The sequence below is a fragment of the Capsella rubella genome, unplaced genomic scaffold, assembly GCF_000375325.1.
Source record: "Capsella rubella cultivar Monte Gargano unplaced genomic scaffold, Caprub1_0 scaffold_3, whole genome shotgun sequence".
In the NCBI taxonomy this organism is placed as follows: Eukaryota; Viridiplantae; Streptophyta; class Magnoliopsida; order Brassicales; family Brassicaceae; genus Capsella; species Capsella rubella.
The window spans coordinates 4,595,738-4,616,257 of record NW_006238921.1 but is presented as its reverse complement, the minus strand read 5'-3'; the positions used below and the strand labels follow the sequence as shown (position 1 = coordinate 4,616,257).

Sequence of the window (20,520 nt, the reverse complement as noted above, 5' to 3'; positions counted from 1 at the left end):
TTTTTCTTTCTTTTTTAATTTGTAAAACTCATTCACACGTATGATTAGAAGAACTCACACGTACGAGATGAAGAACGTGGATCCCTGATACCTGCCTGAGTGGGGTACCATGAACTGCCAAATAACAGCAAAAGCAAAAGGCAACGTTTAAAGTAAGCAAACAACAATTTACCATAATATCAAAAATCTCACTTCTTACATACACGCACAACACACACATCATAAGATTGAACAAAAGATTGTGTAGTTCTAGAAAACAAGAAGATTAGCTTAAGCTTGCATTTCAGGTTTTAGTCAAGTAGTCAAGTATTTTGGAGATTGCAGCTGAATATTACTCTTCGTCTTCATCTTCATCAAGACCTTCTTCTTCTTCTTCTTCTTCTTCTTCTTCTTCTACATTTGATTCGTCATTTTCTTCTAACTTATCTTCTTCATCACTAACAATGAAGCCTCCCAATGTTTCATCATCGTCATCTTCGAAATCTACACCTCCACGCTGTTTCGTTTGAGTACCACTACTACTTGCGTTTGTATCGTTCTTCGTCTTCTTCTTGGATCTGGTCGAGTAAGCAGGAGTCACCATAACTCTTTTGGATTTCACCATCAACTCTTTATCTTCATCACTTTCAACACTCCAATCATCGTCCTCATTCCCTTTCTTTCTACTTCTCTTTTTGCCTAATCCTTTCCTTCTCTTCTTATCTCCATCATCATCATCGCTATTTCTTCCATTCGTGGAATCTTCTAAAAACCATTCCCATTGCTTTATGTCACGCATCCTACTCTTTGGGTACTGATCAAACTCTTTCCCAATCACAAGAAATCCAAACTCTGCAACACCACACAACACATTGAGACTCATTCTAACGAAATGTGCAGACACTAAAGTGTGTTATTATAAATATACAGACAAACAATATAAATCAAAACAGAATCCACAAGGTGTTCCCCAAACTTTGAATTTTTCAACCATAGCCTTGTTCGATTTCTTTAGAGATAACCAAACAAATCAAACGAATTTGGGTGATGTAAAGTGCAAAATTGATTACCTTTAACAGGGTCGATATCTGAGATTTCTATAATACCAAATTCGCTTTCACTATCCAATGTTCTTCTCTCTTCCATAACTTCATCGCAATTCTCCAAAGTGAACCAAATTGGGTTATGACCCGATACACAAAATCGATCGCCGCCGGCGATCTCTCCCGTCTCAGATTTCCGGAAAGTTCGAATCTTTTCGCCGAGTTCACCCGTCTTAACCCAGACTGGATTCCTCCCGAGAACCTCGAAGTAAACCCTATCGGATTCGGACCGTTCGGTTCCGGCGGCGGCGGGTTTTAACTCGAACGAGACGTGGCGGCGTGACACTGTTAGGTCTCCGGTGTTGAATCCCGCTCCTCTTCCGAACACAGACTTTACTCCGGCCTTCAGGAAGAGCTTCGCGCCGTCTTCACCTTCGATTTCCATGGTGGTTTCTTTGACTTTCACATACACTTCTTATTTTTCTCTTTGCTTCTTTCATTTGCCGGCGGGCATTAAAACGCATCGTTTTATTTGTTTTAGAAAAATATCATAGACCCTTTCAATTCAACATAATTTTTAGTCTTTACAAATGCATCTCTCTACGTGATGTTGAAAAAAAACAATTAATATGAAAATTTCTGTTTATTACTTTCGTTTATCATAATCATCAACTAACTTTACTTAATGATTTGATTCATGAATCATGACAAAATACTAATATGCTTTAAGTGATTTCTTGAGACTAAAGCTATATTGTACTTACCCAAACTTAGGCGACTCAACCAATATCTCTTTGCTTAGACATGAAGCTTCTTAATGTATTAACATTTAATTTTGAGTTTAATGGTTTAGTACAAAACCAAAATTCTTGTCTGAAACTGGATGATCCTGCATTCCTGCATAAGAGATTGCATTCTTAAATTCTCAATATGCAGAGAATTATATATATATTCCCAACATAACAATTTAACAAATGTTACTACCAAAAAAAAAAAAAAACAATTTAACAAATGTCATACAAGTCAGGAAATGATCTCAAATCTATTATTAATGCTCTTTTAAGTCTTACTATTGACAAAAGAAAAAGCATTTACTTTTGAAATATCTTATTTCTTCTACACTTTCTTATTTGTAAGCTATCAAACCACCTTGAAACGACGTCGTATCTGGTAATCAACCTTTCGTCATCTTTGTTAAATAAAAAACACAATTCTTTCTATTTAGCTCCGGCAACTTCAATCGGAAGAAGACCTCTGAGGACATTAGACAAAAAGATGAAGAAGACGAAAGGAACTAGCTTTCGATTCTGCACCACTCTCTTTCTAGCTTTCCTCTCTTTTTCCTTATCTCGTGCCTTCTATCTCCCTGGTGTCGCTCCTCGCGATTTTCAGAAGGTAACTCTTTAATTTTTTTTCTTTCCCGATCTTGTGTATTGGATGAGAAACTTGATCTAGGATTTATGGGTCTGAGTTATATTCTCTTTTGGTATATGGTTTCATTTACATCTGGCTGAAATTTTGTGTCTTTTTTTTGTTTTTTTTTTTTAAATTGGTCACCGTTTATGTTGGTAGTAGCTAGCTACTATTTGAGTGGGTTGATGAAATTTTTCGACAAAACGAAACTTAAGTTGATTTTTTTTTGTTCTGCTCTGTAATATACGGAATAAAGTGGCACCGTCGTGTCGTTGAGTATTTGAAGTGTCAATATGTGATATAGAGATCTCTGTGTTTTAATTGAAGATCCTTCATTTGTGTTTCTGATGGTCTTTTCTATCTGTGAGATTTACAGATCCTTGAACCATTTCGATTTTATGTGCTGATTCAATAAAAAGATATTTTTATTCATTATGCATTTCAAACTTTAAAGGGTTTATTTACTTAATTCGATGTGATAATGTATGAACATGGGTATATAGTTAGCTAATCCGTGATTTCATTTTGAATTACATTCATATCTAAATCCATAGATCTGCACTTGAATGAAATTTGTGTTTTCAAATCTTCTTTTTGCTTTACTAGTTACTTGGCTATCCAGCTCTTGATTTGTTGTTTTGTCTGGCATGGAATAGGGTGATCCTCTTTATGTTAAAGTGAACAAATTGTCGTCCACGAAGACTCAACTTCCTTATGACTACTACTATTTGAATTACTGTAAGCCTCCTAAGATCTTGAACAATGCTGAGAATTTGGGGGAGGTTCTTAGAGGAGACCGCATTGAGAATTCGGTTTATACTGTAAGCAATACCCTATTCTTTTCCCTATAGATTTTGTTAGACTGCTTTTCTTACATACCTTAACCTCTTCATTATGACTTTACTGAAACAATTTTTTCAGTTTCAAATGCTGGAAGATCAGCCCTGCAAAGTAGGTTGCCGTGTTAAGCTTGACGCCGAGTCCACAAAAAATTTCAAGGAAAAGATTGATGATGAATACCGGGCCAATATGTAAGTAGTTAATATAACTTTATTGTTCTTCACATCTCTGCCTCCGAGATGTCTTTTAATTATCCCACAAACCTTAACCCAAATTGCTGTACAGGATTCTTGACAATCTTCCAGTAGCTGTACTTCGACAAAGGAGAGATGGAAGTCAGTCAACGACTTATGAACACGGGTTTCGTGTTGGCTTCAAAGGGAGTTATGAAGGGGTATGTCTCTGAAATCTAGTGTTTCAGTCTTGCATTCTTTATACTTTTTTCTCATACCAACCAATAGTTGCGTGGCTTTTGCAGAGCAAAGAGGAGAAATACTTTATACATAATCACTTGAGCTTCCGGGTTATGTACCACAGAGATCAAGAGTCTGATTCTGCTAGAATTGTTGGATTTGAGGTTACTCCGAACAGGTAGTTAGTTGCCTACTGGTTATCTTCACTACTTGGGTTATGCTTCCCTATCCCGATTGGTATAAGCTAACGGCTTCTCTTTTTGATAGTATCTTGCATGAATACAAGGAGTGGGACGAAAAAAATCCTCAGTTAACAACATGTAATAAAGATACAAAGAATCTTATCCAAAGCAACACTGTCCCTCAAGAAGTTGAGCAAGGAAAAGAAATAGTGTTTACATATGATGTCTCATTTAAGGTAAAGGTTTAGCCATAGACTTCTTTTGCTTTACATTTTACATTGCTTTACATTTTACATTGCTTTACATTTTCCGGACTTTAATTCTCCAGGAGAGTGAAATCAAATGGGCTTCTCGATGGGACACATACCTTCTCATGAACGATGATCAAATCCACTGGTTTTCCATCATCAATTCACTTATGATCGTTCTTTTCCTCTCTGGAATGGTAGCCATGATCATGATGAGAACTCTATACAAGGATATCTCAAACTACAATCAGCTTGAGACCCAAGATGAGGCTCAGGAAGAGACTGGATGGAAGCTTGTACATGGAGATGTCTTCAGGCCACCAGTGAACTCTGGATTATTGTGTGTTTATGTTGGTACTGGTGTTCAGATATTCGGAATGTCACTTGTTACAATGATGTTTGCGTTGCTGGGCTTCCTATCTCCATCCAACAGAGGAGGGCTTATGACTGCTATGGTTCTCTTGTGGGTTTTCATGGGCATATTCGCTGGTTACTCCTCGTCTCGCCTTCACAAAATGTTCAAAGGAAACAAGTGGAAGAGAATGACGTTGAAGACTGCATTCATGTTTCCTGGTATCCTTTCTGCTATCTTCTTTGTTCTGAATGCCCTCATCTGGGGAGAGCAGTCATCTGGAGCCATACCATTTGGTACTATGTTTGCTCTCTTCTGCCTCTGGTTTGGCATCTCAGTCCCACTAGTCTTCGTTGGTAGCTATCTGGGTTACAAAAAGCCAGCAATTGAAGCTCCAGTCAAAACAAACAAGATCCCGAGGCAAGTACCAGAGCAACCATGGTACATGAAACCAGTGTTCTCCATACTAATTGGAGGCATCCTCCCGTTTGGAGCAGTCTTCATCGAGCTCTTCTTTATCCTGACATCAATATGGCTGAACCAGTTCTACTACATCTTCGGGTTCCTCTTCATAGTGTTCTTGATCTTGATCGTCACTTGTGCAGAGATCACAGTGGTGCTCTGCTACTTCCAACTTTGTAGCGAGGATTACAACTGGTGGTGGAGAGCTTATTTAACTGCAGGCTCATCCGCTTTCTACCTTTTCCTCTATTCAATTTTCTACTTCTTCACAAAGCTGGAGATCACCAAGCTAGTCTCGGGAATGCTCTACTTCGGGTACATGATCATCATCTCTTACGCATTCTTCGTCCTAACTGGCACAATCGGTTTCTATGCTTGCTTCTGGTTTGTGAGAAAGATCTACTCTTCGGTGAAGATTGACTAGAAACCCAACTGATAAAAAGATGCCAACTTTTGAGTCTTTCAGGTTTTGTATGTTTGGGTGATTGTACGGTTCGTAGCTGTAACAAAGTAAAAGAATATCAAATCAACTTTAATTTGTACCGTTTTTCTTCAACACCTACATTTCCACAGATGTTGGCTTAATCAAATATTACATGCCTTATGCGATGTTCACCAGTAATCTCCACATGAACATATTCCTCGGTCAAATTGATGGAACCGGTTTTTATCCCTCAAGGACACTTCTCGTTCAAAAACCTTTGAGAAGATCTTGGCAAAGTTGTGACAATCAACGCATATACGAAGATTCTTGAACACTCGAATTGGAATTCCTTCACCAATAGCAATCAACCCAAAAGTCAAGGCCAGTTTCTCACTGTGACCAAGTAACATCTTCTCCTTCTGCTCTTCATCCACATCATATAGCACACAGCTAAGATCAGGAACATAACCAGCTTGCTTCATTTTTATCGATATTTCTTTCATTTTAGCTACCACTTCTTCCCTTCTTGGATGAGTACGATCATTTGCGTGGAAGTAATGCAAGGTTTGCTCGTGCTGAATCCAGCTTCTTCCTGGTTCTTTCGTAACAGTTTTCTGCATCATTAAAGCTCTTACATTGTTTACATCTTCCCATCTACCTGCAGAAGCATACAGGTTAGAGAGAATGACATAGTTCCCCGCATTTTCTGGTTCAATCTCAATGAGCTTACGACCTACAGATTCGCCAATATCTACAGATAAGTGAACCCTACAAGCTCCTAAAAGAGAACCCAAGACACCAGCAGTAGGTTCAGATGGCATTCTTTTGATGAATTCAAATGCCTCATCAATCCTACCAGAACGGCCAAGCATATCAACGATGCAACCATAATGCTCAGTGTCAGGCTTAATCCCGTAATCTCCTGCTATCATGCCTTCAAATATGCTAAGCCCTGTGTCTTCCATTCTCCCATGACTGCAACCAGACAAAACAGCCAAAAGGGTAACTGCATCAGGCTTTACTCTCTTTTCGTCTCTCATCAATCTGAAAAGCTCAAGAACTTCTCCTCCTAAACCATGTTTACTATATCCCACAAGCATCGCGTTCCATGAAACTGATGTCCTCTCAAGCATGTTATCAAAAAGCCTTCGAGCATAAGAGAGATTCCCACATTTTGAGTACATATCAATAAGGGAATTCTGAAGGACCGCGTAGAACGGAAGTTCACGTCTCAAGACATGGCAATGAGCTTGCTTGCCATGATCTATCAAAGCAAGTCCAGATAATGCTGTTAAAAGACTCGCGTAGGTAACATAATTCGGAGTCATTCCTTCACTCAGCAGTCTCTGGAACGTCTCTAATGCCTCTTCATCAAGACCTAATTGGGCATATCCAGCAATTATAGCAGTACATGAGACAACATCTCTCTCAGGCAAGCAATCAAAAATCTCACGAGCTTCTACAATTTGACCAGCTTTGGCATACATGTCAAGGAGGGAGCTCCCAACAAAAATGTGAGAATCGTAACTCCACTTAACTAGGAGTCCATGAATTTGCTTACCAAGTGCTAATCCAGAAGCACGTGTACAAGAGGTAAGAGCAGTAGCGAAAGTGAACTCATTTGGTTTCCCATCTGATCTCATCATCTCTGCAAAAACAGAGAGAGCCTCAGAAGAATGCCCAGTCTGAGAATAACGCGAGATCATAGCAGTCCAGGAAACAACATTCTTCTCAGGCATTTCGTCAAGCACTTTCCGGGCATCCTCCAAGCGATCACACTTACCATAGAAGATGAGAAGACGAGTTCGGAGGTACGTAGCGGGAAGATAACAGGTTTTAATCATGTGGGCATGAACTCTCTGACCTTGTCTAAGAGCCCTTTTGTCCAAACACGCATTCAACAACGCATCGTAACCATGGAATCCCGTCTCGGGGCCTAACATTACCATCTCCAGTAAAGCTTCGTGAAGACGACCGTTGGTGCATAGTTGAGAGATTGGAAGTAAGGGTTGAAGAGCAGAACTGGAAGACGATGAGAAAGATCGACGAAATAATATCATCAAGTTGAACACTTGACGAACTCGGTTTTGCATTAGTGTTTGATGAATCCAACAATTCTCTCAGTGGAAGAGGAGAAATTAACAGTCGTTTACTAAGTTCCAATAACGTTCCTTAAAGACGTACAAATAATATAGAATACATTACAGCAATGAGATAATTGCAGAGAATGTCTCATCTAACAGAGTATGAAAGACAGACAACAACAGCAACAACATACATGTTCAAAGCAAAAGCCAGAGAATAAATCTAACTCCAGTTTTGCTCCTACCAAAGAAACTACACATGGACTTAGATTCTCCAGTCTCGATGTGCTGCTTCTTCTTCTTCTTCTTCTTTCTTGGTTACAGTTACAACCCCATCCGAAGCTTATTTACATATAAATCACAACTCTGCAAATTGTTGAACGGTGTGTTGTGTCCCTTTGTACAACTTCCACCGCATTAATAAAAGCTTGAAAAATACGAACTTTTTGTCTTCAATATTGATAGGACATACTAATACGATCATGAACCTGTAAAAATGCACAAGTAACGTTCTACCGTCTTTGTGATTGCTGCTGCGTCTGCTTTCATTTAAGCACAAACGGCTTCCACCGCAAGTTTCTTCATCACGTTTGGACACGGATCTCCACCAAACATTGCTGGTGCTACTGTTACAGAACACCAATTCTGCCCAACACAGAGCTGCAAGAGAAAGGATAAACATTTAGAGCTCAAATCAAAAGAAAGAAAGAAAATCCATGCTTTTCTCTAAACTTACTCTGTTGAAAGCATCATATGAGTGATGGGCGTGACAGCTTCCTTGACGGTAACTACCACAAGTCCCTTCAGGTGTGCCAAAGCTAGCAAACTTCACGGTGGTGATCTTTTGTCCAGGCCCACATTGTAAATGCACTTTGGGATGCAATGGTTTATTAACTTTTCCAGAAGCATGCAACTGGTAATTCACCAGTGTTGACTGCCACTCATAGATATCTGCACAAACTGTGTCCACTTCCCTTCTGACCAACGAGATTCCGTTTGGGTCTCCTCCCCATTCCTCAAAGACAACCAATAGATTGCCACTGGGTTTTAGCCACGATCGTGGGACATGATACCTACAAACAAGCATAATACAAGTCAGATACCCAAAAAACTTCACTAATCTCGCATCTTCAGGGAGATAAAGATGGGATTGTAGCAGGCTTTTTACCATCTTTGAGAAGCCTCTCCACAGTTTCTTAAGCACTTGTCTTCTTTGAATGTTCCAGCATAAGAACACTCGCTGCAAGAACCAACTGCTTTATATGCAGGCCAGTGACGTCCCAAGCTCTGCCCATTTATCCATATTTGACCTTTTCCCATACTTCCCATGTCTACAGCCAACGGTGAATCTCCAGCTGGAGCAGAGAAAGTTGTCTGAAACAAGCCATAGAGACATGTCAAACATGGAAAAAATTGTTTTACCAAGATAAACTGCATTTCAGTTTTTGAATATACAGAAGCCTACCTTGTACCAAGTAAGTGGTTGCTTCTGTGCAACAAATGCACCTTCTGCCCACTCAACCGATGAGCTCCCACTTAGTGAATGAAGACTCAAACTCTCTCCTTTGAGACCAACCTGAAAAAGTGAAGTATAAAACTGGATAATCAGTAGAATGCCACAATCATATATTGATGAAGACCAAATGGGTTGTGATCTTTCTCTCTGTACCTTGTAAGTCCATTTCTGCCATGATAGATCTCTCCGTCCCCCATTGAGACCGTTCAATGAAACTGGACCCAAAACTCCAGCATTCCATGTCTCAAAATGTGGACCCACATTCTGCATTGTATAAACAAACACATAGCTTAAGAACATCTCTAGGTCGGACTAAGTGTTTGGCTAAAATATCGAGGCAAGAGTATTGATGCTATGGAAATTGATGACTAACCGGGAGACCGACAGCAATGCTTAGTATTGCAATTTTGTTGAAACCAGCTCTTAGATTCACACCTTTCCGAAAAGTTAGCTTAGGAGAGTCTAAACTACCATACGCAGATCCTGGATAGAGACAACAAATATATGTCAAAATGAGGTGAACAAGTGTTGACAACAAACTGTTCTTAGCAATACTTAAATCTGGTAAACAAAGCAATTACCAGATAAATGGCCATTGATAAACACATGCATAGCATGGCCAGCTGAGAGAACAGTAAGAGTCGGCAAATCTCCATTCCTCAAAAATCCTTCATTGTTATCAATTTTAACACTGTAAATCAAAAGAACGAGTCAATTAGTGAAGAAATCAAAATACATTCAGAGAATTCTTCCACATCCATTTAATAGAGATATATCTACAAGTTCTATGGGTGCTTACTCTGTCATGTACCACAGGTAATCCGAAGTGTCACGTGTAGTGTTGATCTGCTCCACTAATCCGACCATTGTGAACGACTCATCAATGTAAGTTGATGGGTCTTCGTTGTATGCTTGCCAAGATAAACCACCATGAACAGGAACCCGAACCATTTTCATCCTAGAAGTTTGAGCACCAACCTACAGCCAAATCCCAAAACCAGTATAGTCTTTGTCAGTACTCAGGGAAAAACCAAGAAGAACAGATAAATTTCATCTTTTGCTCATATATATTATTTTTACCCTGGCTGTGTTGTATACTGTATTTTTGCAGTCTGGGAGAATACTGATAGACCACGGCGGTAGATTGTAGTGATTGTTCCCGAAAGAAACTTTGGCGTAAGATCTTGGATTATAATTTGCTAAGAATGCAGAACAAGCTCCAGATTTTGACTTGTACACATGAGCCTGCACTTTCACAAATGTACAAAATTAATCAAGTTGACCACAGCAAAGATATTAATAACACAAAATGAAGGATTTGAGTTGAGACCTCTTGATAGTTTCCGAGGGGCATTCTTGTGGGCTCTCCTGATACTAATGCTGGTTCACATAGCTTTATCGCTCTATGCAAATCTTTCAAGTGCCCCCACTTAGGCTGCCTTTCAAGTCCTGTTTGGAAACAATTGATGATAAATTATAAAGAAGACAAACAATCTTTATCTTTTAGGAAATTAAAAAGTTGAGTTTTAGCAAGCTTACCATATTCGTCGAGAGGAGCATCATAGTCATAGCTGGTTGCAATGAATGGACCACCGGCAGTACGACCAAAATTTGTTCCACCATGATACTGAACACAAAAAACCGTGTATGCGAATTAGACAAGCTCAAAGTCGCCCATTTATATAATTTCTGAACATGGTAAAAAAGAAAGACCACAATTTAGCTTTACCATATAGTAGTTGATGAAAGATCCACCCTTTTGAATAAACCTTGCAACAGAAAAGGCCATATCTTCAGCTGGGCGGTAAGGAACTGGGCCTCCAAACTTTGTAAACCTATTGCGACATCGAGAAAACAGACTGAGATCACCGAGAAACAATAACAGAAGCAGAGATTCACTTTGAGTTTCTGCTTACCATCCAGTCCAGGCTTCAGTCCACATTTTGGGCTTGTAAGCCTTGTTTGGGGAGAAGTAGTCGCAGTAGAAGCCATTGCAAGCATTGATCTAGCAGAGACGAAACCGTAGATTCAACAAGTTAACAGATATTCAAAGAAAGAAACTGACAAATGAATGATCCACATGGCTTGTCTTTGACCTCAGCACAACACAAGACAACAAAGAATTTCTAATATGATTGAATATTATTATTAGAGACAGAAGCAAGTAAAATAATCAAACAAAAAAGATCATGAGAAGAAGTAACACCAACACATGTGCGGTTTAAATGAATGCTAATATTTTAATAAATTGATTACAACAGAGAGAATGAAGAGAGACAAGAGAATACAGCTAATGAAGAAAAGATGTCCCAAAGACTAGACAAAAGAACTCACAATGGGGTCAGGAGCGTCGTCTTGTTTGCACATGACCCAAGGGACACCAGTGCCTAGCCCCACCGCCATCTTAGCTGCCCAGTTGGTGTAAGAGCGTCCCGGTGCACCAAGCTCATACTCCATTGGTCCATATTCATTTTCAATCTGTCACATAACATTCCATTTGACACAGACAAGTCTACTGAGTCTCACTGTCACTCTATCGTAGGATAGTCAAAAACACACACAATTCACTAGAGGGGTTGTTACCTGAGAGAGGATTATAGGACCGCCTTGAGATTCAAAAAGCCTCTCAGCTTTCATCATGTTAACAATCTTTGTGGTGAATCTTTGCATTTGAGCCTTCAAATGGAAGAAAAAAAAAACAATCATAGCTTTTTAGTTAAGTTATCATCTCAGGAGTCAAACAATGGTCAATGAACAAGTGTAAAGTTTACTAACTTCAAAATGAAGTAAGATTAGTCTTTAAAAACATGTCTAACCTTGAACGGACCGTTATCTGTTCTGAAGCTAATCCCTGGGATGTACTTAAGCCAAACAGGAAATCCACTGAGAGATTACACAGAAACAAACAACCATATTAGTATTTTTGGGAAAAAAAATAACTTTTTAAACTTTCTATTTAAAGGATTAAGGTACACGAAATTAGCTATAATTACCCGAAGTTCCATTCAGCGCAGACATAAGGACCAATCCTTAGATGAAGATAGAGACCAGACTGTTTGACCAACTTGACAAACTTAACCAAATCGTAGTTGCCCTCGAAATAATACTGCAGATGAAGCCAAAATAACATAAAAGTGGAATCCAATGAAATCAGTACTTTGTTCACACACACAAAGAAAAAAGCAAACATCTAATTGGTGTGACAAATCGAAAAAAACTTACTTTTCCAGGAGATGGCTCATGGCCATTCCAGAAGACATAAGTCTGAATCACATCTAAGCCTCCTTCCTTTGCTTTCCGAATTAGATCTGGCCACATCTACACAAAACACACATCCATAGCTAGATAAGAAACAAAACTCTAGATTCTAAAACTGCTCTAATAGGTAAAAACAATGGGGAAATCAAAAGCTTCAAACTTTGGAATAACTCAAACTACATTGCAACTCGAAAAAGGATACATATTTAAAGAAGGAAAAAAAAGAAAAGGAAAACAAACCTCAGGAGTACTCCTGGGATAGTGAATAGATCCAGAGATAAGGATTCTTCTTTTGCCATTGATGGTAATGGCTCTGCTATCATAGGAGACAGACCCAGAAACAGAACAAACTAGAAACCCTAGAAGAAACAGAGCAGAAACAGCCACCATAGCCACATTCTTCATGGCATTAGGTTTCAAACCCATACCTAATAATTTAACTTCACTTTGGGTTATATGCCACTTTATGATATATTCTTCCTTAAGTTGATTGAGCTCAGAGGATAAAGGAAGGTGTGGTGGAAGAGAAAGATTGAAGCTTTCTTAGCTTAAAGCTTAAATATTTCCTTGAGAAACAATAAAAAAAAAGTATGAGGGTAAAGTGAGAAAAGATCTGTGAGGAGGGAAATTATATATTCTTGAGTGTGAAAAAAAAAAGAAGAAAAAATGGAGTTTTAATTTTGTTCGGATGCCAAAATGAATGTGCTTTGGAGCTGCTTTTAAGCACTCAACAATGGAGGAGGGTATCTCATGGGACCTACCTTGAGTGACCTTTTTGGGTCCCACACTGTCTGAGCCTTCTTTTTTTTTCTTCTCATTTGTTCATATAATATAAAGTATGATTTGTATTATGTAGAAAAAGGTAATTTGTGATTTGAATGTCCCATAAGAGTTTTATAGTAATGTACTTCTATTATAAGCAATTTAGACAAGAGCATAGTAGGAGAAAGAAAGAAACGAAAAAATAAAGAAGTTTACCCTGTAATGAAATTTAGCTATCTTTCTAGACTACTACTAGGTTTCCAAATTCTAACAAAATACAAAGCAGTGATTAATATAAACGGGTTTTAGTTCATTTTAAGTTGGAGTTTTTGTTGTTAAAAACACTTGAAACAAATACTAATGGCAAATTGGTATTCTTCTTTCAGGTTTTCTAATCGAGGGATATGGTTTTGAGTTTTCAAGATTATGGCAAATAAACATGGAAATCGACTAGTATTAATGATTTAGTTCTAACGATCAGATTTTTTTTTACTTTTTGGGTTTGGCTAAAATCTCCATAATCCCAAATATTGTCTCTTTGTTTAATGCTACGTGTATTATTTTCACGCGCTTCTCCTCAGCACGTTGTACTAGTAGTAAGAATGGCCCAAATACGTACAAAGTGTCACGGGTTAAGTTTAGCCACCACAAATTCTAATGACCATTCTTTACAAGACAAAAAATTGCAGTGTTTTTTTTTTCTTTACTACAAATGTAAAAGATTGTTTAACTCTTTCTTTGTCGGCTTGAGATCAGAATTAACCTTTACAATTGTTGCCTTTGTTAAGTATTAACTGAGATTTTATGGGTTTAGCAAAATGTTGTTTTTTTTTCCTTTTTTTTTTGTTGACGAAAGGATTTTGCAAAGTGTAAGATATGAAACAGCTGTGTTAGTTATAGATAAAAGCAATCGTTGTCTCAACCACTGAACACAGGCAAACTTTTGAAAAATTAAATTGTCTTCGATTTCTCTCTACCTACAACTCTAACGCATTTAAGACTTTATATCCCATAAACTTCGTCTTTTGTGTTGATGGAATTTTTTATTCAAGTATATATCGTGATAGAACTTTGAACAGTTTAATTATTACCCATGGCAATTTCCATGATTAAGACGATTTTATGATTATGGTTTGTTCAAGTACTATTAATTATCAGTAGCTGTGTGACCATCTCGGAGTTATCGAGAGATTCGACGTTACTAACTCTGTCTAACTATATGTATAGCTGGTTGTGTCTACATAATTTCATAAATTTCGTTGATATGTCGTATTCATCATATTTATGAATTTATGATTTATGAAAGGGGGAAGTGGAACTATAAATTTATATTAGTTGATAATAATCAATTAAGTACTAGTAGTATAATGCCTAATATATACCACTCATCAAAACACGCAAACATACACAATAATTGTTCTAATCGAAGAGATAAGGTGTCGAAAAAGGGCTATATCGTGTTTGGAAAGCATCATTAAAGTTAAAACGCAATCGATTACATCAAATAAGAAACCATGCTTTGTCGTCGTCAGGTTAATGAAGAAACAAATATTCGAGTTATGCACAAGTACGTAGTAGTCAAGCAAAATAAAAGATGCACCGTGCACGTATCATATATATGTCAAAGAGATATATAGCCAATAATAGCCACATCAAGAAAGAACCCTAATGTTTTAAAAAATTCTATATTCACATCGACCATCTACCATCTACCATCTACCACCACCAACTAGATGAAAGACATAGCTCTTATTGAAATTTAAAGATTCGGTCAGGTACTTAATTTTTAAAGTTATAGATTCAATCTATATATAGATACCTGCATCGATCTGCATGGTAATTTAGATCCGTATAATGCTCTTAGATCTTATGACACAGCTGGTATACTTCTTTTCCTTTTTCTTCATGTTTAAATTTAATTATGTTTTTCTTGGTTACTTATAATATGCTTTGAACTGCGTGAGAGAAATTAAAAGTGAAAATGAAACGAGTAACAAAACAAAAAAAATATTAGAGAAAATGTAGAGTTATGAATCACAAAACCAAACCCGTTAACTGCGACGACAGCAACAACAACAACAGTTTACGCGTTCCGAGTTTGTGCTTTTCTCTTCTTCTTCTCCCTTTTTGTTGTTTATTCCTTTCCCACTCACGTAATTATCATGCACGCGCGGCGCGTTACCAAAACATAAAAGTTTAGTTTACTGCTATCTTCAGACACAGTTTGACTTCTCATTCTTTGTTCCGGATCTTACGGCCGTTTAAGAAAATATCTTGTACGGGCTCATGATGTATTTTAGTCTATATTATCATATGATCACGTCCCTAATAACTTTTTTGTTTTTAGTTAAGAGAGAAAATTGAATTTTGTCTGCTAATCATCAGATTAAATTATGGCTAAAGTAATATTAGCTCCAGTAAGATAGATAGAAGCTAACGCGAAGGTCCATGTTTCTGTACTTCTCTGTTAGTAGTAGATTTAGATCCAGAGCTGCTGAGTGCTCTCAATCAATCTTTATTTCTAAAGTCAACCATACAAATTTGCCGTAGTATTCCTAGTCTTTTTATGTTAATTCCGCGAGTTGATTATACTAATTTCACAACGTTTTAAAGAATTTATTACACACCTGCAAACCTGCTTTTCTTTTTGGGCCAGCTCATCCTAATTTCAACACAGCACGTCTGATCCGTGGACTGATATGATCCGAACATAAATTAGTTAGAAGACGCAAATGCTGGTTTTAAATCATTCATGATGATATACCTAGCTAGCTTCATTAGAAAAATCATGGACCTATTACCTTTTGTCCGATCCAAATAGAATTTCAATCCTTAACACACAACAACAGAAGATATATACTTGAGTACGTACGTACGTAAACTAAAATAAGACTAATTAATTTCATAACGTCACTAATAAGGATCCATGACTTAGCTTGGGTAGTATCTTCCATTTCTTTTTAGTTTTTACATTCCACAAGTCAACGTATCATCTATATAGAAACCACGTGTGGTCATGATCATTAGAACGTGAATGAAATTATTTGCCACTAATGAGTCAATAACAATGGAATTCCAGTCTAAACAAATCTAATAAAGTATTATCTTCATATGTTAGTCCAGTTGAATCACACAAGTGTGTTCTGTCTGCATTATGAAACTGATCATAGGATGCCACTTGCAAAGATATTATTATTTTCATGGATGATGACATATTTAAGTATAAATTTTTGCTCGAGGGACAGGGCATGCATGCATGTTGAAGCATATTCAGTACACTAGATGAGACTGGAAAAAAAGTATCGAACTCTTAACATTTTGTGATACATATACGAAAACGTAAATTAACCTTTTCCGCTATTGCACAGTACTACCACTCAAATTTGCAGTACTTACTTTCGATTATCCATATGATCATTTCAAATATAATCGAAATTTAAGCGTCACATCAAGATACCTTTTCACAATAGAAAAGAATCTAAAAAAGATATCTCAACAATAAATTAACACATACATTATTAAATAAAACTTATCCATATATAAGAACGGAGAGGGTCCTAAGTATTTTTGATGGGGTACATTACATATATTTCGACGGCTTAATTAATATCTCTACAATATCGTTTTGGCTAGCTCTAGCTTTCCTTTTCAGCGATTGCCTTATCTTATCTTTATATATGGAAGGTCTCGTTTCTTCTTCACTTTCTCGACATATCATATTTTGATGACATCCTCATTTTCTAATATATATAACTAGTTTTTTTTGTCCATCACAAGAAAATTAAGGATACAAAATATTTATCCGAAAAAAAAAAACACAAGGATACAAAGAAAGAACGAGCATACTTTTATATACGTGGCAGAAACAATTCTTTAATTTAGTCTCATCCGAATTGAATTTAGGCTTATATGAATGATATCGTATCGCAATGGAGATGAACGAACGAGGGATTAGGATGACATGTAAGCGAGAAGTGCTAGAGTCAGTCCGCAATAAGTGTGGCACGATATTGATGACACGTCAACCTTGTCAACGGACCCATATGATCGTCTACTGGATAATGTGCATATGTTTGTTTATAGGACAAAACCGTATTGACGTTACAATACAAATGGGTGGCTAAAAGAGTAAAAGAGCTACAAAACTATATCTTTGGAATTTTTTTTTTCAAGATATGAATTATCGATGAGACCGCCACATATTCGATTTAAAACCATTCACATCAGTATCGTTCTTTTATCTTTTAGCTAGCGGCTTAGGCCTTCTAAGACATTCGATCACAAAAAATGAAAGAAATACTCAATTATTTTGCCATAATTCTTCGAAAATGATATTTTGTTTGTGTTTGAAGGTATTTTTTTTTTTTTTGACAAATGTCTTTGCTTTAGCAATCTTACCCAAAAACACAATATATGAAATAGAGTATTCTAATCTACAGCTTTCAGAATGATATTTGTTTGTGTTTGATGGTTTTTTTGACAGATGTCTTTGCTTAAATAATCTTACCCAAAAACACAAAATATGAACTGGTCTACAATTTCAAAATATTTTGATCGTGGTGTCTAATTTTGGTATTATTAAACAAAAACCGACCTTTCATAGTAGAAGGAAAGGTGGAAAATATTGTGTGATATTTTATGAAATAAAAATTATTAGAGGATGACTCACATTGATTGATATGGTGGTCGGTCCATTGTAATCTATTGCAATAGTAACAATTTTTCGGTGGACGATTCTGGGCCCGAATGTCCCAAATGGGCCTACTTGTAAAGAAATGTCACTAATGAACAAACGAATCTAGTATACTCTATTTAAAATTTTATAGAGTTGTTTTTTATTCTTTGGATAAGGATGTTGCCGAGCTGGATTAGATCAAATCACGAACGTCATGTTTACAATTAGTTTATTACTCTGCAATAATGTAATACTCGAGTAGTCGAGTTGTAGTGGCTCCAACTTGCTTATGAGTTATGATTCTGAATTTTACATGTAAGCTATATGATTACAAGTTTTCTTACTAATCATATACTCAAATGCTAGTCGCTAATTTTTTGTTTTGTTGTTTAAATATCATATATATGGTTTTAGTACACTGTCATAGTTGGGACAGAAGACAAAAATGGGCGGGCATTTTGATTCCCAACTAGTAGAAGTTACATCTTCATACATACGTATGTACTACTACATATACAAAACACTGTCCTCTTTGGAGCGAGCACTGTAATAGCTAAACCGGCCTACTAAAGGAAACTTTGATTCTTCAGCTTTTCCATGATCTGAGAGAGTTACGACCTTTGCTACAACTACTGTGACACCACTTGCTCGTCTACAAATTAACCAAGAAGGATGAGATTGTTATGACTAGTATTGCTTCCTGTGAGAAAACCAACAAGTGATGAAGTTTATGGAGGAGGTAGATTTTAACTCACTGAGTATAAAGTTTGGCAAGATTGATTCTGTTGGTTTAGGCTTCGCCTCTTCAATTATGATCTCAGTTGATGAATCGCTTGAGAATCCTAGCTTCTGCATGATTTTATCTAATCTTTTCCCATTTGTCAGATATAGATAGCCAATCTGTAAATTGAACAGATAAAGCGGGTTTAGTATGAGGCAGATCATGTGGACAACAAGGAGATTTATTTACCTTCAACCAGAGTTAGAAGCAGAAAGAAGAACGTAGTGTAAGTTTAGATATTGGGGTTACTTACAAGTGTCTCCAGTGATGATGCCTTGTTATACACCGCATTACCTGCACGCCTTCTTGTGCGTGTTCTAGAAGAACCTACATTCTTTCCCCATCTGAGCACATCCCTGGAGCAAATATAAATCCTTTAAATCCAATGAGAAGTGAAGTCATGCAACTCAGTTCAATCTCGGGATCTTATTGTAGTGGCAGCAGAGAAAGGATAGACGCTATAATAGTGGGGTTTTGTGTACTGACCTCTCTTCCTTTGTTAGGAAATCATCATCAACAAGCTTCTTCAGCAATGCATACTGAACAATATGAGAAAAGTTAGCAGTTAACATTATATTGTTTTAAGCACGAAAAAGATGACAACACGTATATGTTTGGAATTTGTAAGACGACGAGCAGATAAAAACTAAGATGGTTATGCTAAATTGCCGATACCATCATACAGAAGTAATGAATTCTGATACTAACAGTGTAACGAGACAAAAGATATAAAGCTAGTCAATAAAATCATGAACCAGAACAAGCACTAACACACTGCTTCTTCAAGACTGGAGATAAAATTCCAGTACATATACATTACAGTCATTACTGATTTGATAGAAAGGAGGTTAAAAGAAAATGAACCTGTGCTTCACAGCGCACCACTGCTCTAACACGATCGTTATAATCTTCGATACTTAGGGAAGGGAACAGAAAATGCCTCCGAGCATATAGCTGCAAAAATAAAAGAAACTAATGAATGAAGTTTTGAGATAGTAAGATTTGGAGAAGAAGTATTTAACAATAACATGATCTGCATTTGACATTTTTCAAGCAAACAAAACTAGTGTTCCCAGCAGAGCTTACAAGATTTTCATTCTGGAATTAAACTTGCTAATTTCAATCAAGGGAAATCTATCACAACTGATCCAAGATTAAGAGCAAACCTTCCCTAAAAAGCACGAAACACAAGCTCACAGTGTAATGAAAAACAACAAACCTCATAAATGGAATCGCCTACAAACGCTAATGAAGCAGCATTGAAGACGGATCTTGGTTTCTCCAACTTTGGTGGACTTGGAGACCATGTCTCATACCCCATATAAGTATCATCAACATCAACAGGTAACTCTACATAAAGAAACAATATTTAGCAAACCATCACTAAAACTAATACAGCCAGGAATTGGAAATTTTGACAAGCCTTGTACAATCCATTACTAATAGAGCTTTTGATTAGAAAGTTTGGTTTTATCAAACTTATACTACAGAGATTAATGAGCCAAACATCGCAATTGATTCAGTTCCGAGTTAAAGTGTCTACCTTTACTAGGGGGACGCTTGAGCAAATCGGCGACGGAGATGCTGGTTGCCGGAGACGGTGCAGGTAACGCCGGCGGTAAGAAAGAATTACTGTTAGGGTTCTTCTTCACTTTTCGCGGCGCATTAGGGTTGTATGGGAGCCTAGGTTGTGTATCCAAGGCAGCTCTCACGGTGGTGCTCGCCGATAAAATCACCATTTTTGTGAAGCTCTTTGGGTACGAAAGGTCTGTCTATATGTTTTGACCGCGGCAACGATAAGGGCGGTGACGGTTCATTTATGACGTGGCATATTATTATTCGTCTGTTAGCATTGAGATTTAAGAGGCCTCCCTCTTCTCCCCATTTTCGTTAAACCCTGAATGTCAAACGGTCCGCGATTAATGGGCCATATTTGGGCTTTTACTGATAGGTTTTGGCCTTTTAAATTGAGTAGCGTCTATCTTTGATGATTATGTTGAATAGTTTTCTCAGTGTTTTATTTGTATAAAAGAGAGTATTATGCGGTTGCAAATATATATATATATATATATAGGATTGTGTTTACTT

The 20,520-nt window shown here is 37.2% G+C and overlaps 5 protein-coding genes across 5 annotated transcripts; 1 reads left to right on the top strand and 4 right to left on the bottom strand.

The window, feature by feature from the left end:
• Positions 1-146: 146 nt before the first annotated feature.
• LOC17892642 (uncharacterized protein DDB_G0283697) lies at positions 147-2,211 on the bottom strand. Its single transcript, XM_006298136.2, has 3 exons — positions 2,202-2,211; positions 1,050-1,493; positions 147-831 (listed from the first exon to the last, which is right to left on the bottom strand). Exons 1-3 carry the CDS (start codon positions 2,209-2,211, stop codon positions 332-334), a joined length of 954 nt encoding a protein of 317 aa, XP_006298198.2. The 3' UTR covers positions 147-331.
• Positions 2,204-5,504, top strand: LOC17891159 (transmembrane 9 superfamily member 7). Its single transcript, XM_006297123.2, has 7 exons — positions 2,204-2,417; positions 3,092-3,256; positions 3,357-3,466; positions 3,561-3,669; positions 3,754-3,866; positions 3,956-4,106; positions 4,199-5,504. The coding sequence occupies exons 1-7, from the start codon at positions 2,298-2,300 to the stop codon at positions 5,354-5,356; spliced, it is 1,926 nt and encodes a 641-aa protein (XP_006297185.1). The 5' UTR covers positions 2,204-2,297; the 3' UTR covers positions 5,357-5,504.
• Positions 5,444-7,472, bottom strand: LOC17893346 (putative pentatricopeptide repeat-containing protein At3g13770, mitochondrial). The gene has a single exon (XM_006299857.2). The coding sequence runs from the start codon at positions 7,447-7,449 to the stop codon at positions 5,545-5,547; it is 1,905 nt and encodes a 634-aa protein (XP_006299919.1). The 5' UTR covers positions 7,450-7,472; the 3' UTR covers positions 5,444-5,544.
• A 19-nt stretch (positions 7,473-7,491) lies between these two features.
• LOC17891532 (beta-galactosidase 1) lies at positions 7,492-12,898 on the bottom strand. Its single transcript, XM_006300033.2, has 19 exons — positions 12,455-12,898; positions 12,179-12,274; positions 11,950-12,062; positions 11,773-11,839; positions 11,540-11,632; positions 11,291-11,434; positions 10,873-10,961; positions 10,686-10,791; positions 10,496-10,583; positions 10,287-10,405; positions 10,037-10,201; positions 9,756-9,934; positions 9,538-9,647; positions 9,330-9,439; positions 9,110-9,220; positions 8,906-9,016; positions 8,609-8,814; positions 8,177-8,513; positions 7,492-8,100 (listed from the first exon to the last, which is right to left on the bottom strand). The coding sequence occupies exons 1-19, from the start codon at positions 12,638-12,640 to the stop codon at positions 7,990-7,992; spliced, it is 2,541 nt and encodes an 846-aa protein (XP_006300095.1). The 5' UTR covers positions 12,641-12,898; the 3' UTR covers positions 7,492-7,989.
• A 5,116-nt stretch (positions 12,899-18,014) lies between these two features.
• LOC17890692 (mini-ribonuclease 3) lies at positions 18,015-20,202 on the bottom strand. Its single transcript, XM_006298352.2, has 7 exons — positions 19,976-20,202; positions 19,652-19,782; positions 19,297-19,386; positions 18,919-18,971; positions 18,686-18,788; positions 18,407-18,551; positions 18,015-18,303 (listed from the first exon to the last, which is right to left on the bottom strand). The coding sequence occupies exons 1-7, from the start codon at positions 20,169-20,171 to the stop codon at positions 18,281-18,283; spliced, it is 741 nt and encodes a 246-aa protein (XP_006298414.1). The 5' UTR covers positions 20,172-20,202; the 3' UTR covers positions 18,015-18,280.
• Between the last annotated feature and the right edge of the window lie 318 nt (positions 20,203-20,520).

Bases quoted from the DNA above. Each gene is read 5' to 3' on its own strand.
- LOC17890692 (XM_006298352.2), bottom strand. From the start codon at position 20,171: ATGGTGATTTTATCGGCGAGCACCACCGTGAGAGCTGCCTTGGATACA. The intron at 19,783-19,975 runs GTAGACACTTTA...TTCTTTATGTAG, and splicing joins CAAGCGTCCCCCTAGTAAAG to AGTTACCTGTTGATGTTGAT. The intron at 18,789-18,918 runs GTCAGTACACAA...TATTTGCTCCAG, and splicing joins TTCCTAACAAAGGAAGAGAG to GGATGTGCTCAGATGGGGAA.
- LOC17891532 (XM_006300033.2), bottom strand. From the start codon at position 12,640: ATGGGTTTGAAACCTAATGCCATGAAGAATGTGGCTATGGTGGCTGTT. The intron at 12,275-12,454 runs GTTTGTTTTCCT...TGTTTTGTGTAG, and splicing joins ATCCCAGGAGTACTCCTGAG to ATGTGGCCAGATCTAATTCG. The intron at 9,440-9,537 runs GTAATTGCTTTG...GTCTCTATCCAG, and splicing joins TATCAATGGCCATTTATCTG to GATCTGCGTATGGTAGTTTA.
- LOC17893346 (XM_006299857.2), bottom strand. From the start codon at position 7,449: ATGCAAAACCGAGTTCGTCAAGTGTTCAACTTGATGATATTATTTCGT.
- LOC17892642 (XM_006298136.2), bottom strand. The intron at 832-1,049 runs GTAATCAATTTT...GTGGTGTTGCAG, and splicing joins AGATATCGACCCTGTTAAAG to AGTTTGGATTTCTTGTGATT.
- LOC17891159 (XM_006297123.2), top strand. From the start codon at position 2,298: ATGAAGAAGACGAAAGGAACTAGCTTTCGATTCTGCACCACTCTCTTT. The intron at 2,418-3,091 runs GTAACTCTTTAA...GGCATGGAATAG, and splicing joins CTCCTCGCGATTTTCAGAAG to GGTGATCCTCTTTATGTTAA. The intron at 4,107-4,198 runs GTAAAGGTTTAG...TTAATTCTCCAG, and splicing joins CATATGATGTCTCATTTAAG to GAGAGTGAAATCAAATGGGC.